The following is a 16,996-nucleotide window of genomic DNA, read 5'->3' on the forward strand; positions in this document are numbered from 1 at the left end:
GCTACACCTTGTACAATATGTTCGACCCCCCGGATCGTAATCCTCGCTCGAGATCCCCCAGCTGATTGACGATGGGTTCCAGTGACCGAGCTTTTCGAGCCACCCCCAGAAAATTGTAAAGACGAAATCGGTAGCGATACGCACAGACAATCCCATCCGTCATCCATAACAGCCCTCTATGCTTTGGCAGCTTCTTATTCTTGGCCTAATTTCAGCAGACCCAGTCCAAGTGCTCTCGCCGCATTTGCTCGCTCTCCATGCCCGCATTCTTTGTCCCCTGAACCCAGCGCCGAGCAACGCCCATATTTCGACCACCACACTCCGTATTGCTGCAGCTTTTGCTGCCTCGACTCCGCTCCTGATGCTCGTCTCTGAGCTGGCATCAACCTCTGGGACAGGCGACAAAAATCGCGTCATTCCCCGGTTTTTGGCCCCTCCCCTCCTTGGGCTCAGCAGCCACGCGAGCGGTACTGCCAGCCGAGAGAGAAGTTGAGCCAGAACTGGATTATCCATCGTGACCTGATTCCTGGGAGCTCGACGACGAGGCTAGTGACCTGAATCACCGACCGGGCCAAAGCTTAACAGGTCCCGACCCAACCAAATCCTTCATCACCTCCAGACCCAGCATCTCCAGCCCACTGCCAGCAACTTGCCAACGAGCTAGGGATGTCCGGCCTTCCCAAGCCTCTGGGACCAAGCCAGCAGTTCGCGCGATGCCGTCGGCAGAAAAAGTGTCATTTCGCTCGCTCTCGAGTCTGCCCTTAGCACCGAACCGCTGGCCCCTGGCCAATCAGCTGGACACAGCGGCGGCTCGCGCCCATTTGCTTCGTACTCGGCCGTCGAATCACAGTCGTTCCCGACGACCAAAGCGGCCTAGCAGAGGCGCCCGGAGATCTTCCCCTTGAACCACAAGACCTAGGGCAGGTTAGTCAGTCCAGTTAGCCGTGTCTGTACGGCGCACCCCTCAGCCGAGGACATTCCCAGCTGGCATCGTTTTCTCTGCCATTTTTCCTGTGTGCTTGTTGGGAGGAGGGGCTCTTTTATTGATTTTGCTTCTTTCTGCCCTCCCTTGCAGTGTGACAGCTGAGCAAAAGTCAAGCACGGCTCGGCACCCGTAGTGAGAGGGATGCCTCGGAAATTTGTCGAGGCCAGCTGTGATTGCCCTCTCAACTTCGTCGAGGGCCGGCAGTTTGGCTTCCATGCTGACGGTCTATTGTTGGCAACGCTCTTTCCATTACTGTACATACAGCAGTAGAGCCTCTCTTCTTAGTGCTCGGATAAGCCCTGTGGCTTCTCTGCCGTAGCGGTACATGGTAGAATGCCCTGTAAGGCATGCAGAACGCCTGGCTATGGGTACCATCCCAGTACCTCTCGGCATGCCCTTCAACCCGCCGTCGCCGGCCACGGACGCTGCGCCGCCAAGGTAGCGTCGAGGTATCCGTGCGCACGCCCCTCTGCTTCGTGCTGCTTTAACGGCCAACGCCCCTCTGGTTCCCCCCTTCCCTCAGTGCTGCCTGCGCTTTGAGCCTCTCATCACCATCACCAACGAGCAGGTGCTGCGCAGGCAGAGTCGGTCACTCTTTCCCAGGGAGATCCATGCGGCTCCTCCCTCCTCGACTTCTGCTCTGCCCAGGACTTTCCTCTCTCCTTCTCTCCTTTTCGTATTTTTCTCCTTCAACTTCAGCCTTTCATCATCCCCGACCTATTATTCGTCTATCTCGCTCTCTTCTGTTTGTTCGTTTTGTTTCGGCGGCAAAAGGCCCTTCGCAGCACGGCGCATAATTAATTCATCAATTCAGTCTGGGTCGCAGCCAATTTGCTGCTTGCGCGCTCCCTCTTCCACTCCATCCCCTGCTCCCACCCCCCTTGGGAAATCCTTTCTGTGTCGTCCAATCCGCTTGGCCATCGGTAACCTGCAACAGGCGTCCAGCGGCAGGGATCTTCCAACGCCTCCCACCCAGGCCACCGGCGCATATCCAAAACACAGCCCCTGTCCGAGCCTTACACTGCCTGCTGTGCGTTGACTGGCTCTTCTCAAACAGCCAAACCCAGTCTCGCCTTTGCCGCCAAACCCCTCGTCGGCCGGGGTGTTGCTGTCTCTGACGCTCTCATCTAAGCAACACGCCTCCCTAGAAACACGCCCCGTCCACTGCTTCTGCTCCTCTGGCCACGGCCAACGATCCAACACATTATAACCACCGCGGCCTGCCTTCTTTCGTCCCCCGCCAAACTTTTCTCTGGCTTCATCTCGTTGCTTTACAAATTCTCAACAGCCTTCGATTTAAGAGTACCACTGGCTGAAGCTCTGAAGCCTCAAGGCTTACAAGCTGCCGCGGCTGCTGCTCATCCTTTGTCTTACTCGACCTACATTGCTCAACTCTGGCTAGCACCTACTGCCACCTACCCACTACTACCGAATACAAGCAAAATATAAATCCATCTGCATCTGCGCATATACTTCGACTCGTATATTGCTGCCATCATCCCATTCGGCTCCCGCAGATATTTCAGCGACTACCACTCTCATCATGCCTGCAGTTACAACCAGGCCCAAGCTGGGCAAGCTCTCTACTCCAGTGACGAGCACATTTCCTCCCGACATCACCTCAGCAAACACAGCTACTCCTCGGTCTGCTCTGACTTTCGCCTGCAAGCCAGACCCCAGCTACATCAAAACACCGATCAGTCCACCATTGGCCTACACTGATTTTCTCTCCAAGGCTCTATCACTCAACTCGCCAGCTCTCGCACCGGGCGAGATTTCTCCAGAGTCTGCACCGACATCTGCTGCTAGCGACAAATCGGATAGCTCCTCGGTGGACGAACGTCCATCCCCAGCTTCTAGCGCTGCCAGCAGCAAACCCTCATCGCCGGCGTCAGCAACGGCAGTTCCCCCAACTCCATTCACGGCGCCGCTGCCTATGTCTGCACCGGCAACTGGAGCAAATTGCTTTCCTAGCCTGAAAGTGCCGCCTAGCCCTGCCATTTCTAATCTAGACTCTCCCATGAGTTCGCGACTCATAGGCTCTCCATTCAGCGCTCGGTCGATTCACCCTGTGTTTGATTGGGACGCCGCCCTTAAAGCCCGTCTTGGAGAAACGAAGAAGCAAAAATCCTCGCGCGTCAGTGTGCGACACATTCGTGAGGTAGTGACGAGAACTGTCACTTACACGCCAAAGATGGATCCCGCCCCCAGAGGCAAGCGACGGAAAGTAGAGTGATGAAAGAAAGCGGGAAGGCATGTTTCGACATTCAATTCCTTCACACAACACCTACCATACCTTGCTCCGACCCTGTCTCCTCATTTGCCAACCGCAACGACATCGATCTACGTATCTCTTTAACTACCACCGCACCAACTGTATACCAACCATGATTCGACAACACAAGGTGTTTTCATTTCTTGACTTGATGACTACGTCTCCCTGTGGGAGACAACAAAAGCATGATCAGAGAATTGGAAGGGCGAGCTGCTTCCAATTAATATTTTTTTACGAAACCTTCAGCACTAATACGCTGGCCGCAGCTGAAGTCGACGATGTGATGGTTAACCATTTAAACCTGGGCGAGTCCCAGCATGACACTATTACTGGCGTATCATGGACGAGTGGTGTGGGGAGTTTTCTTTTATTTCCTTTGTCACTATCACCATGCCGGATATCTCCTTTTTATTAACATACTCCTCCTTTTGTGTGAGGATTTGCGAGGGCGGAGGCTTTTTTTCCTTCATGCGAAAGTGTCAGGGATTTTCCTGGAGGAGTTTATGGGCGTTTTCCCACGGACACAGCGCACGACTAACGGGCGTTTCTGCTGCGCATGGACCGGCTCGATACTGAAGCCTGGACTGTGGATAATGGTCTGCTTAAGTCTGGGCGGGGGGCGGCAGAGGGTCAGGCGATTCTGCGTGTGTCACCGGAAGCGGGAACCAAGAGGGGCCGATGGAGGCAGCTTCATTCGTGAATAAGACGAGCAGCTAGCTGCGCATCGTAGATGCCTCCATGCTTGTAACACATATTATATATACACTATTTAGAGACACACCAAAAAAAAATTATTGAACAAAATAATTCACCGAGTGTTGCTTTGCAACCAATCATTCTTGTGAAGACTGCGTTGATTAGCTCGATAATCTCCGACTGTAACGCAAAGCCGAATATGGCAGATGCAGATTCTATTGGCAGCACCGATCTTTTCTTTTCTTTTCTTTTTTTTTCCAGCTAATTTAATGATCTGTCGTTAATAGGATTTACGGCTTCCCGTCTGTACACGTGTATTTGTGTGTGTAGCAATATGGAGCGGCAGCGTATGTGCCACGATGGAAATGTCGGTATAAGTCTGGCACTTGATTCGTGGCTTTCGTATCATGCTCTACTCTTTCTTGCCCTTTTCATCTTCTCCTCTCTTTTATTCACGCAGACGTGCAGATTCACTCTCGGAGAAGGTATATATGAGAAGGAATAGAGTGAAAAAAAAAAAATACAGAGGCCGGGGAGGATGGCCGCAGAGGCGGTCGCATAGAAGTGGGCGCCTATCCGTTACCCCATGTACGTTGCTTCTAGAGGGTATGCTCTGAGTGGTGAATCTGCAGAGATTATGGATCAATGGGATTGGTAAGGTTGCTATACAGGCAAGGCACCTGGCACTTTGCATGTAATATTATGGATGTGCTGGTTGAGTTGCGGTGACTGCTGCTGATACGAAAGGGAAAGATGATGTTCCGATGGTGTAATTGTTATGTTATATGCTGATGATGATTGTTTTGTTGTGCATTAGGGCTTGCATATATACTACTAGAAGAGAGAAGAGAGGAGAGAACTGTGACAGATGGAAGTTATTCACCATCTGTTTGAGTCACTTTTTTCTTCATCGGATATAAGACGTATGGATAGAAATCAGGATGAATGTATGCCTCCACTTCACGGCATCTAAGACAGCATGTCAGAGACATGACCCCCCTTTGAGAGGAGAATAAGAAGCATCACGACGAGTGCCTTTTGCCGCTTGTTTTTTTCCCATTTGATTGGGCGCGTGGTAGATTTATGCTGGACAGTGTTTGTGTGTGTGCGTGTGTGCGGTATGCGCGGTGGGTGTGTCTGGGCCGGATAATGGGCCGGACGGGAAGATGCTTCCCGCTAGGTCACGATGGATGCGGCCGTCTGCTACGTTATTCCTATCGTTTTGTTTGTTTTGTTTTTGTTCTGTTTTATCGAATCGTGGTGCGGTTATTGATTGATGTCAATTCGAGAGCTTAAACGCCGCCTGGCTTCATGTTTTGATACCCGCCAAGCGACTATGTCCACTCTGCATCAGCGGCGGCAGCAGTAGCATCTTACCAAGGGAAGTTGTGGCGTGTATGATGGGCTATCTGCGGCAGAAGAGCAGAATAGAAAGGCGTACTATCTACTCCTTACTGAAATGGCAGCGAGGTTGGAACGAATGAGATGAGACCGCTAGGTCTTGTCTGTGATGGTCAACGCCTTAGACATCTTGATCGAAATCTATCGTCAAGCCTTTCCTGCCGTGTGAGGGCCAAGCTCATCTTTCACACGCCCCTCACCTTTTAGCGGCCAAAGTCCGTTGACGGACATGCCGTCAAAGCAGCAAATGCTCGTACTGTTCTCTTGTTACGCCCGTATGACGCTTGCCATCTGCCATTGCTGTCGACACTCTTCCCTTACTCCGTCCTTGCTCTCTTCCTACCATCCATCTTCAGCGCTCACCCCATCCTTCGTCCTCCGGGCACATCCGCTGTGCTTTCGTGACGTTCGCCGACGTCACTGGCCACACACCCTCTTCTGTCACTCTTGGCCCCCCTGCCCCGGTCTCGTAGGACATCATGGACCTAAAAAAAACCGTACAACAATCTGGGAGCAGCTAAAAGCGGCGTCGTCCCAAGAGAAACGATCCAATTCCGCCCTAGTTCGTGCTAGTTGGTCTTCTAAGCGCCGTTGAGCTCCCCGAGCCGTGTCATTGGCTAGCGTGGATATGGCTGTCACCCACCCGTCAGGTCCAGTGTCTATGATTGGCCGGGATCTAAGCGCCCTGATATGTGGGCAACGCACTGCTCAGTTGCAAGACTAAGCCGTCGCTACAGTCGCGTTCAGGGTGCCTTTCTGCCTATGCTGTGCTGCGCCTACAACCGCACATATGTATGTACAAGGGCGGATATACTGTAGGCAGCATGTAAGGAGTAGCAGCAGTATGGACCCTTCTTGACGTGACATCGTCCAAGTCTGTAGCGAGAATTTCTGCAGCCGCGCTAATTTGCCCGCTTAGCAGAAGCATGGAGGGCAAGGAGGAAATTATGCGCGTTGGAGAGAGTAGAGTAGGTAGCGTCTGGCTCTCAGCTTCGTATCCAAGATTGGGGAACTCAATGAGCGAGTGTGGCTTCATGATTTCAGCTCAGGCGACCGAATATTCCTAGTCATCATTTTCAAGTATTGCTAGCGAGGTCAACTGCCGAGTCACCACACAGTGGTAAATTCTCTTACTCGTGAGGCGTGAGGCCTCTTATCCGTGAGACTAGCACTGGCTCACCGCTGAGTTAGAAACTCTGAGCTTCCATCTCTTTTCATCCCTGTCTATATTACTATTAGTCTGCTTCTCCTTGATCGTCTTCTCCAGCACTCGACTTACTCCTCGCACCACCAAAATATGCAGTACCACTACTCTAGTACAAGGAGCTGTGTTGTTAAGTAGGATTGTGACAGCTGGTCATGCGAGTCACGCTATCTCAATGCCGCCATGTGGTTTAATTGGTCCCAATTTTTCGTCAAACTAGCAAGATTTTCGACAAAATTCTATTGATATGCCATCCTGAAACGAGAGGGAAGCGGGGGGTCCTAGCCAGCATCACTCTGCTGAAACCGGGTTAAGCCGACATTGGAAGAAATATATTGGAGAAGTCGTCCGTTTTACCCAGATGGAATATTCTGAGACAGTTTCCATTGCTGCTAAATTTGGAAACACGCACGCACAATGTTGTGATGGAAGCAGATTCTTCCAATATCACACAGAGCACTGTGGGCCCCTTCCATCAGCATCGGGCAACCAATCCCACGGAGTTTTCATTTTCGAGACTAGCCGTTGCACATGGCAAATCAAGATCATCCCGCTGGGGCACTGATGGCAGGGCTCTTGGTGGAGGGGCGGTCTATACTTGTATGTGCACGCCTCCATCTCCACCATTCAGTTGAGTACCCTCCATCACGATTGGAATTTGCCTTTTCTTTTCTTTCATTCCCACTTCGAGGCATATACTGTACATACCCATAAGCGACTGGGTGGGCAAGGCTAGCCAATTTCTCTGATTTCCTTTGCGACGGCATTGCAAAGAGCAACTTTGACCCCGGCACCAGTGAGAACGTGGATCCACAGCCGCTGCGTGTCGCTTAGCCTGTCGTTTGCACTCTTCACCTCTACAAACATGGCCTCTCCTCTTGCCTTTCCTGGCTCGTCATTCTGAGCCTCTGCTCCGTTGCTTTCCGCCATTCTCCAGAGGATGAGGTCCGGGATGCCTCCACCTCGTTGCTTATATTCCTGTGCCATCACCTTGCACAAAGCGGCTAAAGCGCTACCTTCGAAGCAGCGTACTAGCTCTAGCAAGTCCTCCACTTCAAAATCCCAATTGAGCCCTATCACACTCGTTCGTCGCTCGTGCTCCCTTTCCCAGACCCCACGTAGCAGCCGTTCACCCTCACCATTGGCAATCTCAACGAGTCGATGGTTGATTTCCGAAATTCGAGCAGGGAAGAAGGCATCTGTATGCAAGTCCAAGGGGCAAGTTTGGAAAGCCGTCTGAAAAACGTTGGGGATATAAAGAAACAGAATGTCGTAGAACAAATAGGCAAACAGGGTGCGGATGATGCCCCCTTCAGCATGGTATCCCTTCCACCCCTGTGACTGGAAGTGGCTCAAGCACATCTCTTCCACGGTACATTCACCGCCAGAGTGCGATTCGTCCAGCCAAAGGGTTCTTGTGCTCAGAGCCTGGCCTCCCGACTTTGGTGGGGTATTTCGCTTCAATTGGATTCCCTCAACGGATAGCTCCAAGGGGTCAGCAAGCCGTACATGCCCAAAATCATGCTGAAGACGCTTAGGGACGCGGAGTTTCTTCTCTAGTTTGACTAGTCGTTTTTGTAAGTCGTAGTGGTGTATGAGGTGACAATCCGGATCTTGAAGGCCAGCCTCGCAAGTTGAGACTGCTATTGCTCGCCATCGCTTCTTTTGCTGCTCCAAGCCATGAGAAGTGGGATCTGGATCATGGCTAGGCATATAGTGCTCCTCTAAAAGAGCCTTACGTTGGTACCACGAGCCTCTTCGGGATAAGTGAAAAAGCCGTTGGTTTAAAAGTTCGGTCAACAATTCATGCTCCTTGAGGTAATTTTTGAGCCTGCCAAATACGAATGCGGCCTTCACGATAATTCGAGTATATGAATGGGCGGGATTGAATCGCCTGAGGTACGCACCCTCTCCCAATTCGTAAAACTGGCGCTCTTTCTCGGTTTCTTCTTTGACCAGGGCATCCCACCGGGGATATACCTTTTCAAAAATATCAAGTATATGATGTGAACCCTTTTCATCCAGTGGTCCGTTAGAATCAAGAACGCTGTCAACCTCCGCTTCCATGCGAATCGCGGCCTCGTATTCCAACAAACGAGCTCGAGAAGCAAATATCGTTGAAGATCGAGAGACAATATACTCGGGAAAATTTCGCCTCGCAATTTTTGCCAATATGATTGTCGTCAGTGACTTCTCCGTCCATTCTGTAGATCTGTAAAACACCAAGTGAACCCTTTCGAAGAGCTTGAAGGTCGCTGGAGATATTCGTATACAGGGGCCGACGACAGCAAGAATTTTAGCTAGAAAGTGCTGTTCACGATTGGAATCTTCTCTCTTTACTTTCGCAGCCGCCTCAACAGGACGGTCTGTTGTTCCAGAACCGCTCGAATGTGCACTATTTTGTCTACTGATGCCTAGAGCCATTAGCCCGGCTTGCTGCTGGCTCATCCGACATAAAGCCTTGATCATATCCATTTTACTTTTCCCCTGGACCTTGGCTTCTTTGGCTATCGCCTTGAGCTCATCAAGGTACAGAAGCGATGCGGCTTCTTCGATTGTGTCGATATAGTCTTCAGATGCATCAGCGAACGAAAAAGTATTGCTATCATCAAGTTTTTCCGGCCCAACACCTGATAGCTCAATTTTAACTGGTGAACTGCTTGTAACTTCCAACAATAGGGTTCGACGTTTTTGAAGTGTGTCAATAGCTGTGGCATGATCTGAGATGTCATTGAAATAAGCCAAGCGAGATGACCGATGCCAAGCTGCCGTCTTTCGGAGGAACAGACGAACATATCTGTCTCAATTATTGAGTAGAAGTAGGGCAAGCCGGCGAGGCTACTTACAAATACTGCGCCTCATAGTTGAGATTCTTCCACTGGTTGAAAATGTCGAGCTCTTTGCTACTAAAAAGGGACGATTCTTCTTCCAAGACGGTATCCAGTGTGAGATTGAATGCATCCACATATATCGAGCTCCTCCCTTTGATCCACAGAGGAGCTATTTTCTTGTTTGGAATTTCTTCTCCGGCATTGTTTTGGGAAGATTTGAGAGTCTCATACTCTTCAATAGCTTCTTGGCTGGCCTCAGTTGGCGGCAATGCGTTCTCAAAGTCAGTGACCTGCTCTTTAGCTCGATGCTGGTCTTTTTCATCCGGTAACGTCTCTGCTGATACAAGGTTACTCGACTCATACTTGACGGCAAGTTCAACTGGCTCTTCCGATTCTGATTCAGTGTCCTCATCCCTCTTTAGACGCTTGGTAGGTCTCTCCACTGCTGGCGACGCATTCCGTAGCGAGCGTCCGTTGCCCTGAGCCTCAGCATCTCCCCTTGGCAGCCGTTTCACGAAAGCATCCATAATAACATCATTCCAAAAAATATGAGCATCGCCTCTTTGCTGCAAGGACGATCGCCAAAGAGCTGGTTTTGTTCTGTAAAGGACAAGAGGCAGTTGACGCGGGAGACCCGTGAACCGTGAACGACTAAACGCGAAGTCAGCTGACCCCCTTTAAGTACCAGCTGTGTCCCCACCACAATAGCTTCCTGGAAGTGGCATGGGCAGCTTTCTCTATCCATCTCCAGCAGCTAGACAACCAATTGGCAGCGGCTGCACTCCGTAATCATGGCAGATGAGGATACCAAGACTACTCTAGATGTTCCACAGGTGTCCGTCTCCAACAATGAGGCGCCCCCAACGCAACAAAGCCAAGGGCACGATACCCCCCAGCGAGACGTCGTGATGGCTGATGTGCCAACGGATCAAGCAGTAAGACCGGCCCATATTCTTCTGCCTCATAAAATGGACAACTTTTTTTGTTACTCTTCAAGAGCCCTGTTGATTGGCTGACCGCCTCTAGCAGTCACCAGCACCCGCAACTTTTGCACCAAGCCCTGCTCCTGGTCGCACGGGAACACCAGCGCACGGCTCTAGAGCGGCTTCAGCGCATCCGGATCCTGGTTTTACGATGCCTTCAGAGGCATCCTTACATGGTGACTCGACCCGGCGATACTTGAATACAAAAGTCACTGGCGCTTTACTGGAAGGAATGAAATTGCTGGCTAAGGAAAAGTAGGTTATCCTAGGGACTATCATCTTGCCCAAGTCGACGACTTCCTAACATACGTATGTAGGCCAGAGGACCCTCTACGAGTTTTGGGCGAATATCTAATACAAAAGTCGAGAGAATTGGAAAGCACAGGATGATTTGGGTTTATTTCAAATAGCATATTTAGATCATGGGACGAGGCACGTTGAAGGCGTTGAGGATTTCGTATTACGGATCAGAGATATTAGGATACCCAGAGCACATCTATATCATGAGCAGTCCAATTGCTTTCGATTAGGAGCATTTGACTGCCAGCTTGGTCCTAAAGACCGGCGCAGAAGAATCATAGCTCTAAATGCAGCTTTTTCATATATGACCCAAACTCCATGACCCGAGAAACCTCCACGACCATGACCAAATAACCCGTCGTGTCTTTTAGATTTCGCTATTTAAGCGACGATGGTGCTGGCGGTGGCAGACTCGTACTTCCAGGTGGGGGGAGGACACCGACGGTCTTGTAGTAACGAGCCAGACGGTGGATACGGGACTCGATCAGAATGAGGCGGAACTTGGAGTCCTTGTCCTTGCGGTTGCGCTCAAGGTGCTTGCGGACAGCGACAGCCTAGGGGTTGATTGATGGTTAGTTTTCGCGTTGCTCAGAGATGAGATCAAAAGTTTTCATGCAGCCGCAGTGGTCTCACCTTCTTGATCAGCATGTACAGGTCCTCAGGAAGATCAGGGGCGAGGCCTATAAAGATCACTCTGTCAGTCTAAACCGCACAGAGGCACATGAGATATCTCATGAAAAATGTATGCAAAGATAGATGCACGTTATGCACGTATGCGTCGTTCGAACATCACATTCTTCATGTCGTTCAGGGTTCCGTACCGTTGGACTTGAGGATACGCAGGATTCGGTTACCTGTAGTTCGCGGTTAGCCAAAGTTGCCCATTGAATCTTCTCAGCGGCTGCATCTCAAACGTACCAGTGACAACCTTGACCTGGGTGATTCCGTGAGAGTCACGGAGGACAACACCGATCTGAGAAGGAGTAGCACCCTTCTTGGCCAGCTTGCAGATCTGGTCAACGACCTGCTCGGGAGTGGTCTTCAACCATGAGGGAGCGGATCGAGAGTAGGGGATCGCGGAGGACGAAATGCCCTTGCCCTTGCTGTGAAGTCTACCCATCTTGTCGGATTTGGTGGTATTTGCTGACGATGCAAAAAGTTGTCGAGGAGCTGGTCGCGAAGTTGCTTCAACAGGGAACAATTAGGTCGTGTGGGGGGAGGTTGAAAAATTCGCTTAGTTAGGGCAAAAGAGCGGAATGCGCCGTGCGTGGCTCGTGGTTGGTGGCTAGTGACGCCGATGACCAAATTTGCACTGCACCACGTGATCTAATCGGCGGCTTCGCGATAGCTCAGCATTGCTTCTGAAATTTTGACCCGCAACGCTATCTTTCCTTTCAATCTTTTTTTTCTCTGCCGGCTCTTGCTTTATCTCGGCAGCAGCCACGCTTGATATTCCTGCTGTGAAAAATGCCTACACGATGATTTCAAGAAAGTCATCGTCCGGCAATCACGGCAGATAGTACTGAACTGGTAAGTTGATATCTTTTTTTTTTTAATACACACTACAACAGCACGACGCCTATGTGATGACGCGACACATTTGTTTACTTATTCTGGTACCTCTTATGTTAGTTTGAGGTGGCTTTATGCTATCTCATTCAATGAATGAAAAGGACTTCTGATTTCGGCGCTTTTCTTTTCATCTATTCTTGTCAAAGACCGTTTGATGAGAATAACGCTAATACAAATTATACAGACGATTATAGACTCAAAGTATTATAGCGATAGAACCATAGTAAAACTAATGAGACATGAGATTCCAAATTCGCTTACCATCTGAGATTTGATCCTTTATTCGTTCTTTGCAACCACAGCCAAGCAAAACACGCAAAACACAAACGCCATAGCCTTTTTTTCTTATTTCAAGCCCATGATTTTACGTTGGAACAAAATACGTGGGCGTATATCTGCAACGATTCGCCCTTTAACCAAAGTCCCCATAATAATCCCCATGGCTGCAGATGTGACTGTCACGAGCTATTAAACTACTTCGCCTAAATATTACACTGTTTTTACCAAGCGCCTACTTCGAAGTTTTCCTGCCGGCGGTTAGCGTTTGACCAACTTAAATAGCAGAGACCGGGAAATACTAACCTCTGGGAAATAAGTTGCCACAACGGTCCTGTCGGCAAATTTTCTGCCAGCAAGAGCAGTAAGAGCTTTGGTGGCTGACTCTTCGGAATCATACTTGACGTAGATCTTGCCTACGCCAGCAGATTGTCTGCTACCGCCAGATGGTCTAGGGACTTTAAGCTCCACGACTTTGCCAAATTTGACACACTCATCTTGGACATCTTCGCAAATTTCTGTTTTGCCTTGGATTAGAATGTTGATGGCAATAAACATGGCAAGCTTACTTACCTTCATAGTCGTCATTGTCTATCAGCTCTTCAGGAGTGACCATGTTCAGAAGCTGAATAACAGAGCTCCTCTCAATATCATTAGAGGTTTGAGAGGCGAGGCCACTAATAGCAGTGATGCCCACGTCGAAATTGGCGACCTGGGTAGGTCCAATGCTGGCTTTTGTCACCTTTAGCTTCTTGCCACCGACATCCATCCCGTTTAGGCTGTTCAGAGCAGGCTCATTTGCCGAGGAAGGCTCAAGATATTCGGTAAATGCGATTCCCTTGATTACGAGTTAGCTCATCAAACATTCACAAGACGTCTGCAAATCAAGCCTGTCTCACCCTGGATTCTTCAGTGCTTCGATCTTTCACCAAGACAAAAGCTTTAGGCTTGCCAAAGGAAGCGAGAAGCTCAATAACTCGTTCTTCAGTGAGGAATGAGGGAATGTTGGTAATACACAGTTTGTGCACGGTATCAGGGACGACATTTGATATGACCTCGGGGTCGAAGGGCATCTCGTCTGGTAGAGCAGGCATGACATAGTCTTTAGGTCGGCGAATAGTCAAGCCAGAGCTCACACCATCGGCTGCACCATTCATCGCATCGTCAGCCTCCATTGAAATGCCGTCCAAGGCAAGTGCAACAGTTGCGTCAGTCGCATTTCTGAACTCCAAAACTGCAAACGCTCGGTCTGAAGAAAACTGGCAAAGGACACAAGGATCGGAGCTTTCGATAACATTTAGGCCGTTCAGTTGCAGGTTGAAGAATGAAATCAAAGCATCTTCACCAACGCCACTGGGAACATTGGAAACAAGAAGACGCTTTGCTTGGCGAGAGTTGCTGGCTTTGAGACCTGCGCTGGTGACTTGGCCTCCAGGCTGGGTCATGAAGGCCTGCAGCTTTGTTGGGTCCATTGGCTGCTGGCGAGGAGCACCTGGAAGAGGAAACATTCCAGAAAGCTTGGCTTGCTCAGCCGTCACGAGGTCATAGCCAGGAGGCTTTATATCCCACTGCGTAAGGCGTCGCTTTCGCTCGAGGATAGGGACGACATCCGTCAAATCAGGGGTGGGCTCTCTTTTCTTGGGGGGTGATGGGCTGCGACGCGGCTGCTCTTGCTGTCTTGCAAATCCATCATCGCGCCTGTCTCGTCCTCCTCTTCGACGGTCATCGTAAGGATCTCGCTCTCGTCGGCTAGGTCTCTCGTCATCGTCACGGCGGGCGTCTCTGCGGTAAGAACCTCGGTCACGGTCCCAATCGCGGTCGCCCCGACGGTCGCGCGCCGATGAGTATCTGTCCTCACGTTCTCTATCACGGTGGCTGCGACTTGAAGAGTATGCGTCGACGTCTCCCTCTGTGCGGCGATGGCTGCGGTGATCTGGTGATCGAGAGCGTCGGCGATCACGGTCTCTATGTCGGTCACGACGATCGTCTCGTTCGCCTCGTTCACCCCGTTCGCCTCGTTCACCCCGTTCGCCTCGTTCACCCCGTTCGCCTCTGGAGCCCTGCATCGAAGAAATATTAGATATGGGGGGTAGAAGCGGCAATTGGTATACGAACTCCATAATCTCGGTTCCTTCGCCCCCCATCTTATCGACGCGACACTTGGTTAGCATAAGGACCAATTGAGGCACAGCTGAGAACGCGTGTCCTACCTCGAGACGAGTAACTATCGCCGTTCATGGCTGCGATATCTCTTCGCAAACGGTAGCGATTGAGCGGCTCTTTCAAATTGATGATGCTGAGTTATGTGGTGGAGCAGGAATGTCGATGAAGTCGCTGCAAGATATCTTGGCTAAAAGCTCTTTTATTAATACTTTTGCATCAAGGCGAGGCTGGAGCTTTTTTGCAAGATGTACGCTATGCCACTTCAGTGTTAGCAGGCTATGCGCACTGGAAGAGTCTGCCGGATTATCTGCGGCTAGTGTTGTAGGGACGCGTGAAAGTCCCCATAGCGGTGGCCACTATCAAAGACTCGGCGCTTTTACTGCAGCGCCACTGTTGCAGCACTGTATTCCACTCTGTAGATGCAGCGCTAGCAGAACAATGCTACTCATGCGGCCGCCCATTTATTAGTGCTAATCTATAGCATTTTAGTATTCATCTCATTTTCCATTAATACATAGTACGGGGTTGTTTGGAACCATCAAAGCTGTTATGGCGACGAAACGAGCTGTTGATTGGCGCAAGTTGCCGGTGAGCCTCACCGAACTCTGCATTGACACGACACTGCGATGCGGCCAGTCGTTTAGGTGGCGAAAGCTCAACGACGAATGGTTGGTACAGGCATCCTTCTCTCATTCATCATTAATTAACACGGTTAGGATTTGCACATTACACGGGAGGATATTGTCTTTGAAGCAAGATGCAACTCATTTACACTATAAAGTGACCTGGCCAGAATATCAGGGGCAACGTTCTTCGCCTGGCTCATCCTCCAAAGAGTTGCTACCCAGAAAGGACGATACAGAGGATCTTCTTCGCCATTATTTCAGCCTGGATATAGATCTTGCCTCTTTGTATCAACAGTGGTCGAGAGATGACCCAAACTTCCGAAAAAAGGCACCCAAGTTTACAGGAGTTCGCATTCTAAACCAAGACGCATGGGAGGCGCTGATATGCTTCATATGCAGCAGCAACAATAACATTTCTCGAATCTCCCAAATGGTTAGCCCACCAAGAATTTATTATGTTAAAGACGATTTGCGCTAACAAGCCTCTAGGTACATAAGCTTTGCAAGCACTATGGCACGTTTATTGGTCATATAGATGGGGAAGCCATGCATGACTTCCCTACTCCAGAGTCCCTAAATGAAAAGAAGGTTGAGGCTCATCTAAGAGAGCTCGGCTTTGGGTACCGTGCCAAGTATATCGCAGAGACGGCTCGCATTATTGCCCAAGAAAAACCTTTGGCATGGCTTGACTCGCTACGCAACCCGGATTTTCCTGCATTCAACGCCGTTGCAGTCGTGGATGGATCGCAATCTACCTACAAGGATGCCCAAGCTGCGCTACTCTCTCTCACCGGCGTAGGTCCAAAGGTGGCCGACTGTGTCTGCTTGATGGGCCTGGGGTGGGGAGAATCAGTTCCAGTGGACACACACGTCCTACAGATTGCCCAGCGAGATTATCGCTTTGGAAAAAAGGGGCCTAAAACTATAAACAAGGCCATGTATGATGCGATTGGCGATCACTTTAGAAGCATATGGGGCAAATATGCGGGCTGGGCTCATTCAGTCTTATTCACAGCCGATTTACGAGAATTTTCAGGTCGCATGAAAGAAAAAGTGGAAGAAACGTCGCTTAAAGAAGAAACTTTAGCTTCACCAGAAAACCCTAGAGGGAAGAGGAAAGCGACTGTTGAAATGGAGAAAAGGATACAGGTGAAGAAAGAGGATGATACGAAGGAGAATGTGATTTTAGAAATTGACACAACAATCAAAAGGCGACGCACTAGGGCTCGGCCGTAATAATCCATGGTAATTAATGCGAGGGGGTTTTTTTTTATCAATTTTATTTACAAGTTCAATTTTTGTCAGTTCAACATGAACCGCAAAGACCGGTGGAATAAAAGTTTGCACCTAATCCCAGGGTCAGTCAATAATAGTTGGTTTCCCAGGAGACAATAAAGTTATTCGCCAATAACTCCACAGAGAAGATTGGGTGACTATTTAGAGTCTAATTGAATAAAATCCGTTAGTATATCCATGTTGATTATCTATTGGAAAGAAAAACAAACAAACAAACAAACGAACGAACGAACAAACAAGCAATCGTGCTTTTCCTCTCCTACAAGCAAAGCCAGTTTCGTCTCTATACTTGCCGTATTTAGTGCTGAGGGCGCGTGGCGCGTCGGAAAAAAGTCGGACAAATATTTCCTGGCGGTAGACTTTTTGCCGCTTCAATTTCGAGCTTCGC

At 49.9% G+C, this 16,996-nt stretch overlaps 7 protein-coding genes across 7 annotated transcripts; 4 read left to right on the forward strand and 3 right to left on the reverse strand.

The window, feature by feature from the left end:
• Positions 1-2,528: 2,528 nt before the first annotated feature.
• On the forward strand, positions 2,529-3,221 carry TrAFT101_003811 (uncharacterized protein; the record flags this gene model as incomplete). Its single annotated transcript, XM_024899020.1, has 1 exon — positions 2,529-3,221. One exon carries the CDS (start codon positions 2,529-2,531, stop codon positions 3,219-3,221), a length of 693 nt encoding a protein of 230 aa, XP_024766421.1.
• A 1,094-nt stretch (positions 3,222-4,315) lies between these two features.
• Positions 4,316-5,762, forward strand: TrAFT101_003812 (uncharacterized protein; the record flags this gene model as incomplete). The annotated part of the gene is made up of 2 exons (XM_066126997.1): positions 4,316-4,327; positions 5,565-5,762. The coding sequence occupies 2 exons, from the start codon at positions 4,316-4,318 to the stop codon at positions 5,760-5,762; spliced, it is 210 nt and encodes a 69-aa protein (XP_065983105.1).
• On the reverse strand, positions 5,199-9,985 carry TrAFT101_003813 (uncharacterized protein). Its single transcript, XM_024905772.2, has 2 exons — positions 9,408-9,985; positions 5,199-9,358 (listed from the first exon to the last, which is right to left on the reverse strand). The coding sequence occupies exons 1-2, from the start codon at positions 9,917-9,919 to the stop codon at positions 7,294-7,296; spliced, it is 2,577 nt and encodes an 858-aa protein (XP_024766419.1). The 5' UTR covers positions 9,920-9,985; the 3' UTR covers positions 5,199-7,293.
• Positions 9,986-10,151: 166 nt separating this feature from the next.
• Positions 10,152-10,993, forward strand: TrAFT101_003814 (uncharacterized protein). Its single transcript, XM_024899012.2, has 3 exons — positions 10,152-10,327; positions 10,422-10,630; positions 10,693-10,993. The coding sequence occupies exons 1-3, from the start codon at positions 10,184-10,186 to the stop codon at positions 10,763-10,765; spliced, it is 426 nt and encodes a 141-aa protein (XP_024766418.2). The 5' UTR covers positions 10,152-10,183; the 3' UTR covers positions 10,766-10,993.
• On the reverse strand, positions 10,819-11,895 carry RPS13 (40S ribosomal protein uS15). The gene is made up of 4 exons (XM_024898897.2): positions 11,594-11,895; positions 11,497-11,529; positions 11,309-11,355; positions 10,819-11,229 (listed from the first exon to the last, which is right to left on the reverse strand). The coding sequence occupies exons 1-4, from the start codon at positions 11,793-11,795 to the stop codon at positions 11,053-11,055; spliced, it is 459 nt and encodes a 152-aa protein (XP_024766417.2). The 5' UTR covers positions 11,796-11,895; the 3' UTR covers positions 10,819-11,052.
• Positions 11,896-12,346: 451 nt separating this feature from the next.
• TrAFT101_003816 (uncharacterized protein) lies at positions 12,347-14,880 on the reverse strand. Its single transcript, XM_066126998.1, has 6 exons — positions 14,734-14,880; positions 14,639-14,667; positions 13,423-14,583; positions 13,097-13,361; positions 12,830-13,041; positions 12,347-12,774 (listed from the first exon to the last, which is right to left on the reverse strand). Exons 1-6 carry the CDS (start codon positions 14,759-14,761, stop codon positions 12,748-12,750), a joined length of 1,722 nt encoding a protein of 573 aa, XP_065983106.1. The 5' UTR covers positions 14,762-14,880; the 3' UTR covers positions 12,347-12,747.
• A 233-nt stretch (positions 14,881-15,113) lies between these two features.
• Positions 15,114-16,774, forward strand: TrAFT101_003817 (uncharacterized protein). Its single transcript, XM_024899040.2, has 3 exons — positions 15,114-15,354; positions 15,403-15,745; positions 15,802-16,774. Exons 1-3 carry the CDS (start codon positions 15,236-15,238, stop codon positions 16,546-16,548), a joined length of 1,209 nt encoding a protein of 402 aa, XP_024766415.1. The 5' UTR covers positions 15,114-15,235; the 3' UTR covers positions 16,549-16,774.
• The last annotated feature ends 222 nt before the right edge of the window (positions 16,775-16,996 follow it).

Source organism: Trichoderma asperellum, chromosome 2 (assembly GCF_020647865.1).
Source record: "Trichoderma asperellum chromosome 2, complete sequence".
Classification (NCBI taxonomy): domain Eukaryota; kingdom Fungi; phylum Ascomycota; class Sordariomycetes; order Hypocreales; family Hypocreaceae; genus Trichoderma; species Trichoderma asperellum.

What these genes read in the sequence shown, in the direction of transcription:
- TrAFT101_003813 (XM_024905772.2), bottom strand. Translation starts at nt 9,919, where the DNA reads ATGGATGCTTTCGTGAAACGGCTGCCAAGGGGAGATGCTGAGGCTCAG. An exon ending in AACTATGAGGCGCAGTATTT is followed by an intron (nt 9,359 to 9,407) that starts GTAAGTAGCCTC and finishes TAATTGAGACAG; the next exon opens with ATATGTTCGTCTGTTCCTCC.
- TrAFT101_003814 (XM_024899012.2), top strand. Translation starts at nt 10,184, where the DNA reads ATGGCAGATGAGGATACCAAGACTACTCTAGATGTTCCACAGGTGTCC. An exon ending in ATGTGCCAACGGATCAAGCA is followed by an intron (nt 10,328 to 10,421) that starts GTAAGACCGGCC and finishes CGCCTCTAGCAG; the next exon opens with TCACCAGCACCCGCAACTTT. An exon ending in AAATTGCTGGCTAAGGAAAA is followed by an intron (nt 10,631 to 10,692) that starts GTAGGTTATCCT and finishes ATACGTATGTAG; the next exon opens with GCCAGAGGACCCTCTACGAG.
- RPS13 (XM_024898897.2), bottom strand. Translation starts at nt 11,795, where the DNA reads ATGGGTAGACTTCACAGCAAGGGCAAGGGCATTTCGTCCTCCGCGATC. An exon ending in CCAGGTCAAGGTTGTCACTG is followed by an intron (nt 11,530 to 11,593) that starts GTACGTTTGAGA and finishes CGCGAACTACAG; the next exon opens with GTAACCGAATCCTGCGTATC. An exon ending in TGTACATGCTGATCAAGAAG is followed by an intron (nt 11,230 to 11,308) that starts GTGAGACCACTG and finishes ATCAACCCCTAG; the next exon opens with GCTGTCGCTGTCCGCAAGCA.
- TrAFT101_003816 (XM_066126998.1), bottom strand. Translation starts at nt 14,761, where the DNA reads ATGAACGGCGATAGTTACTCGTCTCGAG. An exon ending in GAAGGAACCGAGATTATGGA is followed by an intron (nt 14,584 to 14,638) that starts GTTCGTATACCA and finishes TCTTCGATGCAG; the next exon opens with GGCTCCAGAGGCGAACGGGG. An exon ending in TGGCAACTTATTTCCCAGAG is followed by an intron (nt 12,775 to 12,829) that starts GTTAGTATTTCC and finishes AACCGCCGGCAG; the next exon opens with GAAAACTTCGAAGTAGGCGC.
- TrAFT101_003817 (XM_024899040.2), top strand. Translation starts at nt 15,236, where the DNA reads ATGGCGACGAAACGAGCTGTTGATTGGCGCAAGTTGCCGGTGAGCCTC. An exon ending in CGAAAGCTCAACGACGAATG is followed by an intron (nt 15,355 to 15,402) that starts GTTGGTACAGGC and finishes TAACACGGTTAG; the next exon opens with GATTTGCACATTACACGGGA. An exon ending in TTTCTCGAATCTCCCAAATG is followed by an intron (nt 15,746 to 15,801) that starts GTTAGCCCACCA and finishes ACAAGCCTCTAG; the next exon opens with GTACATAAGCTTTGCAAGCA.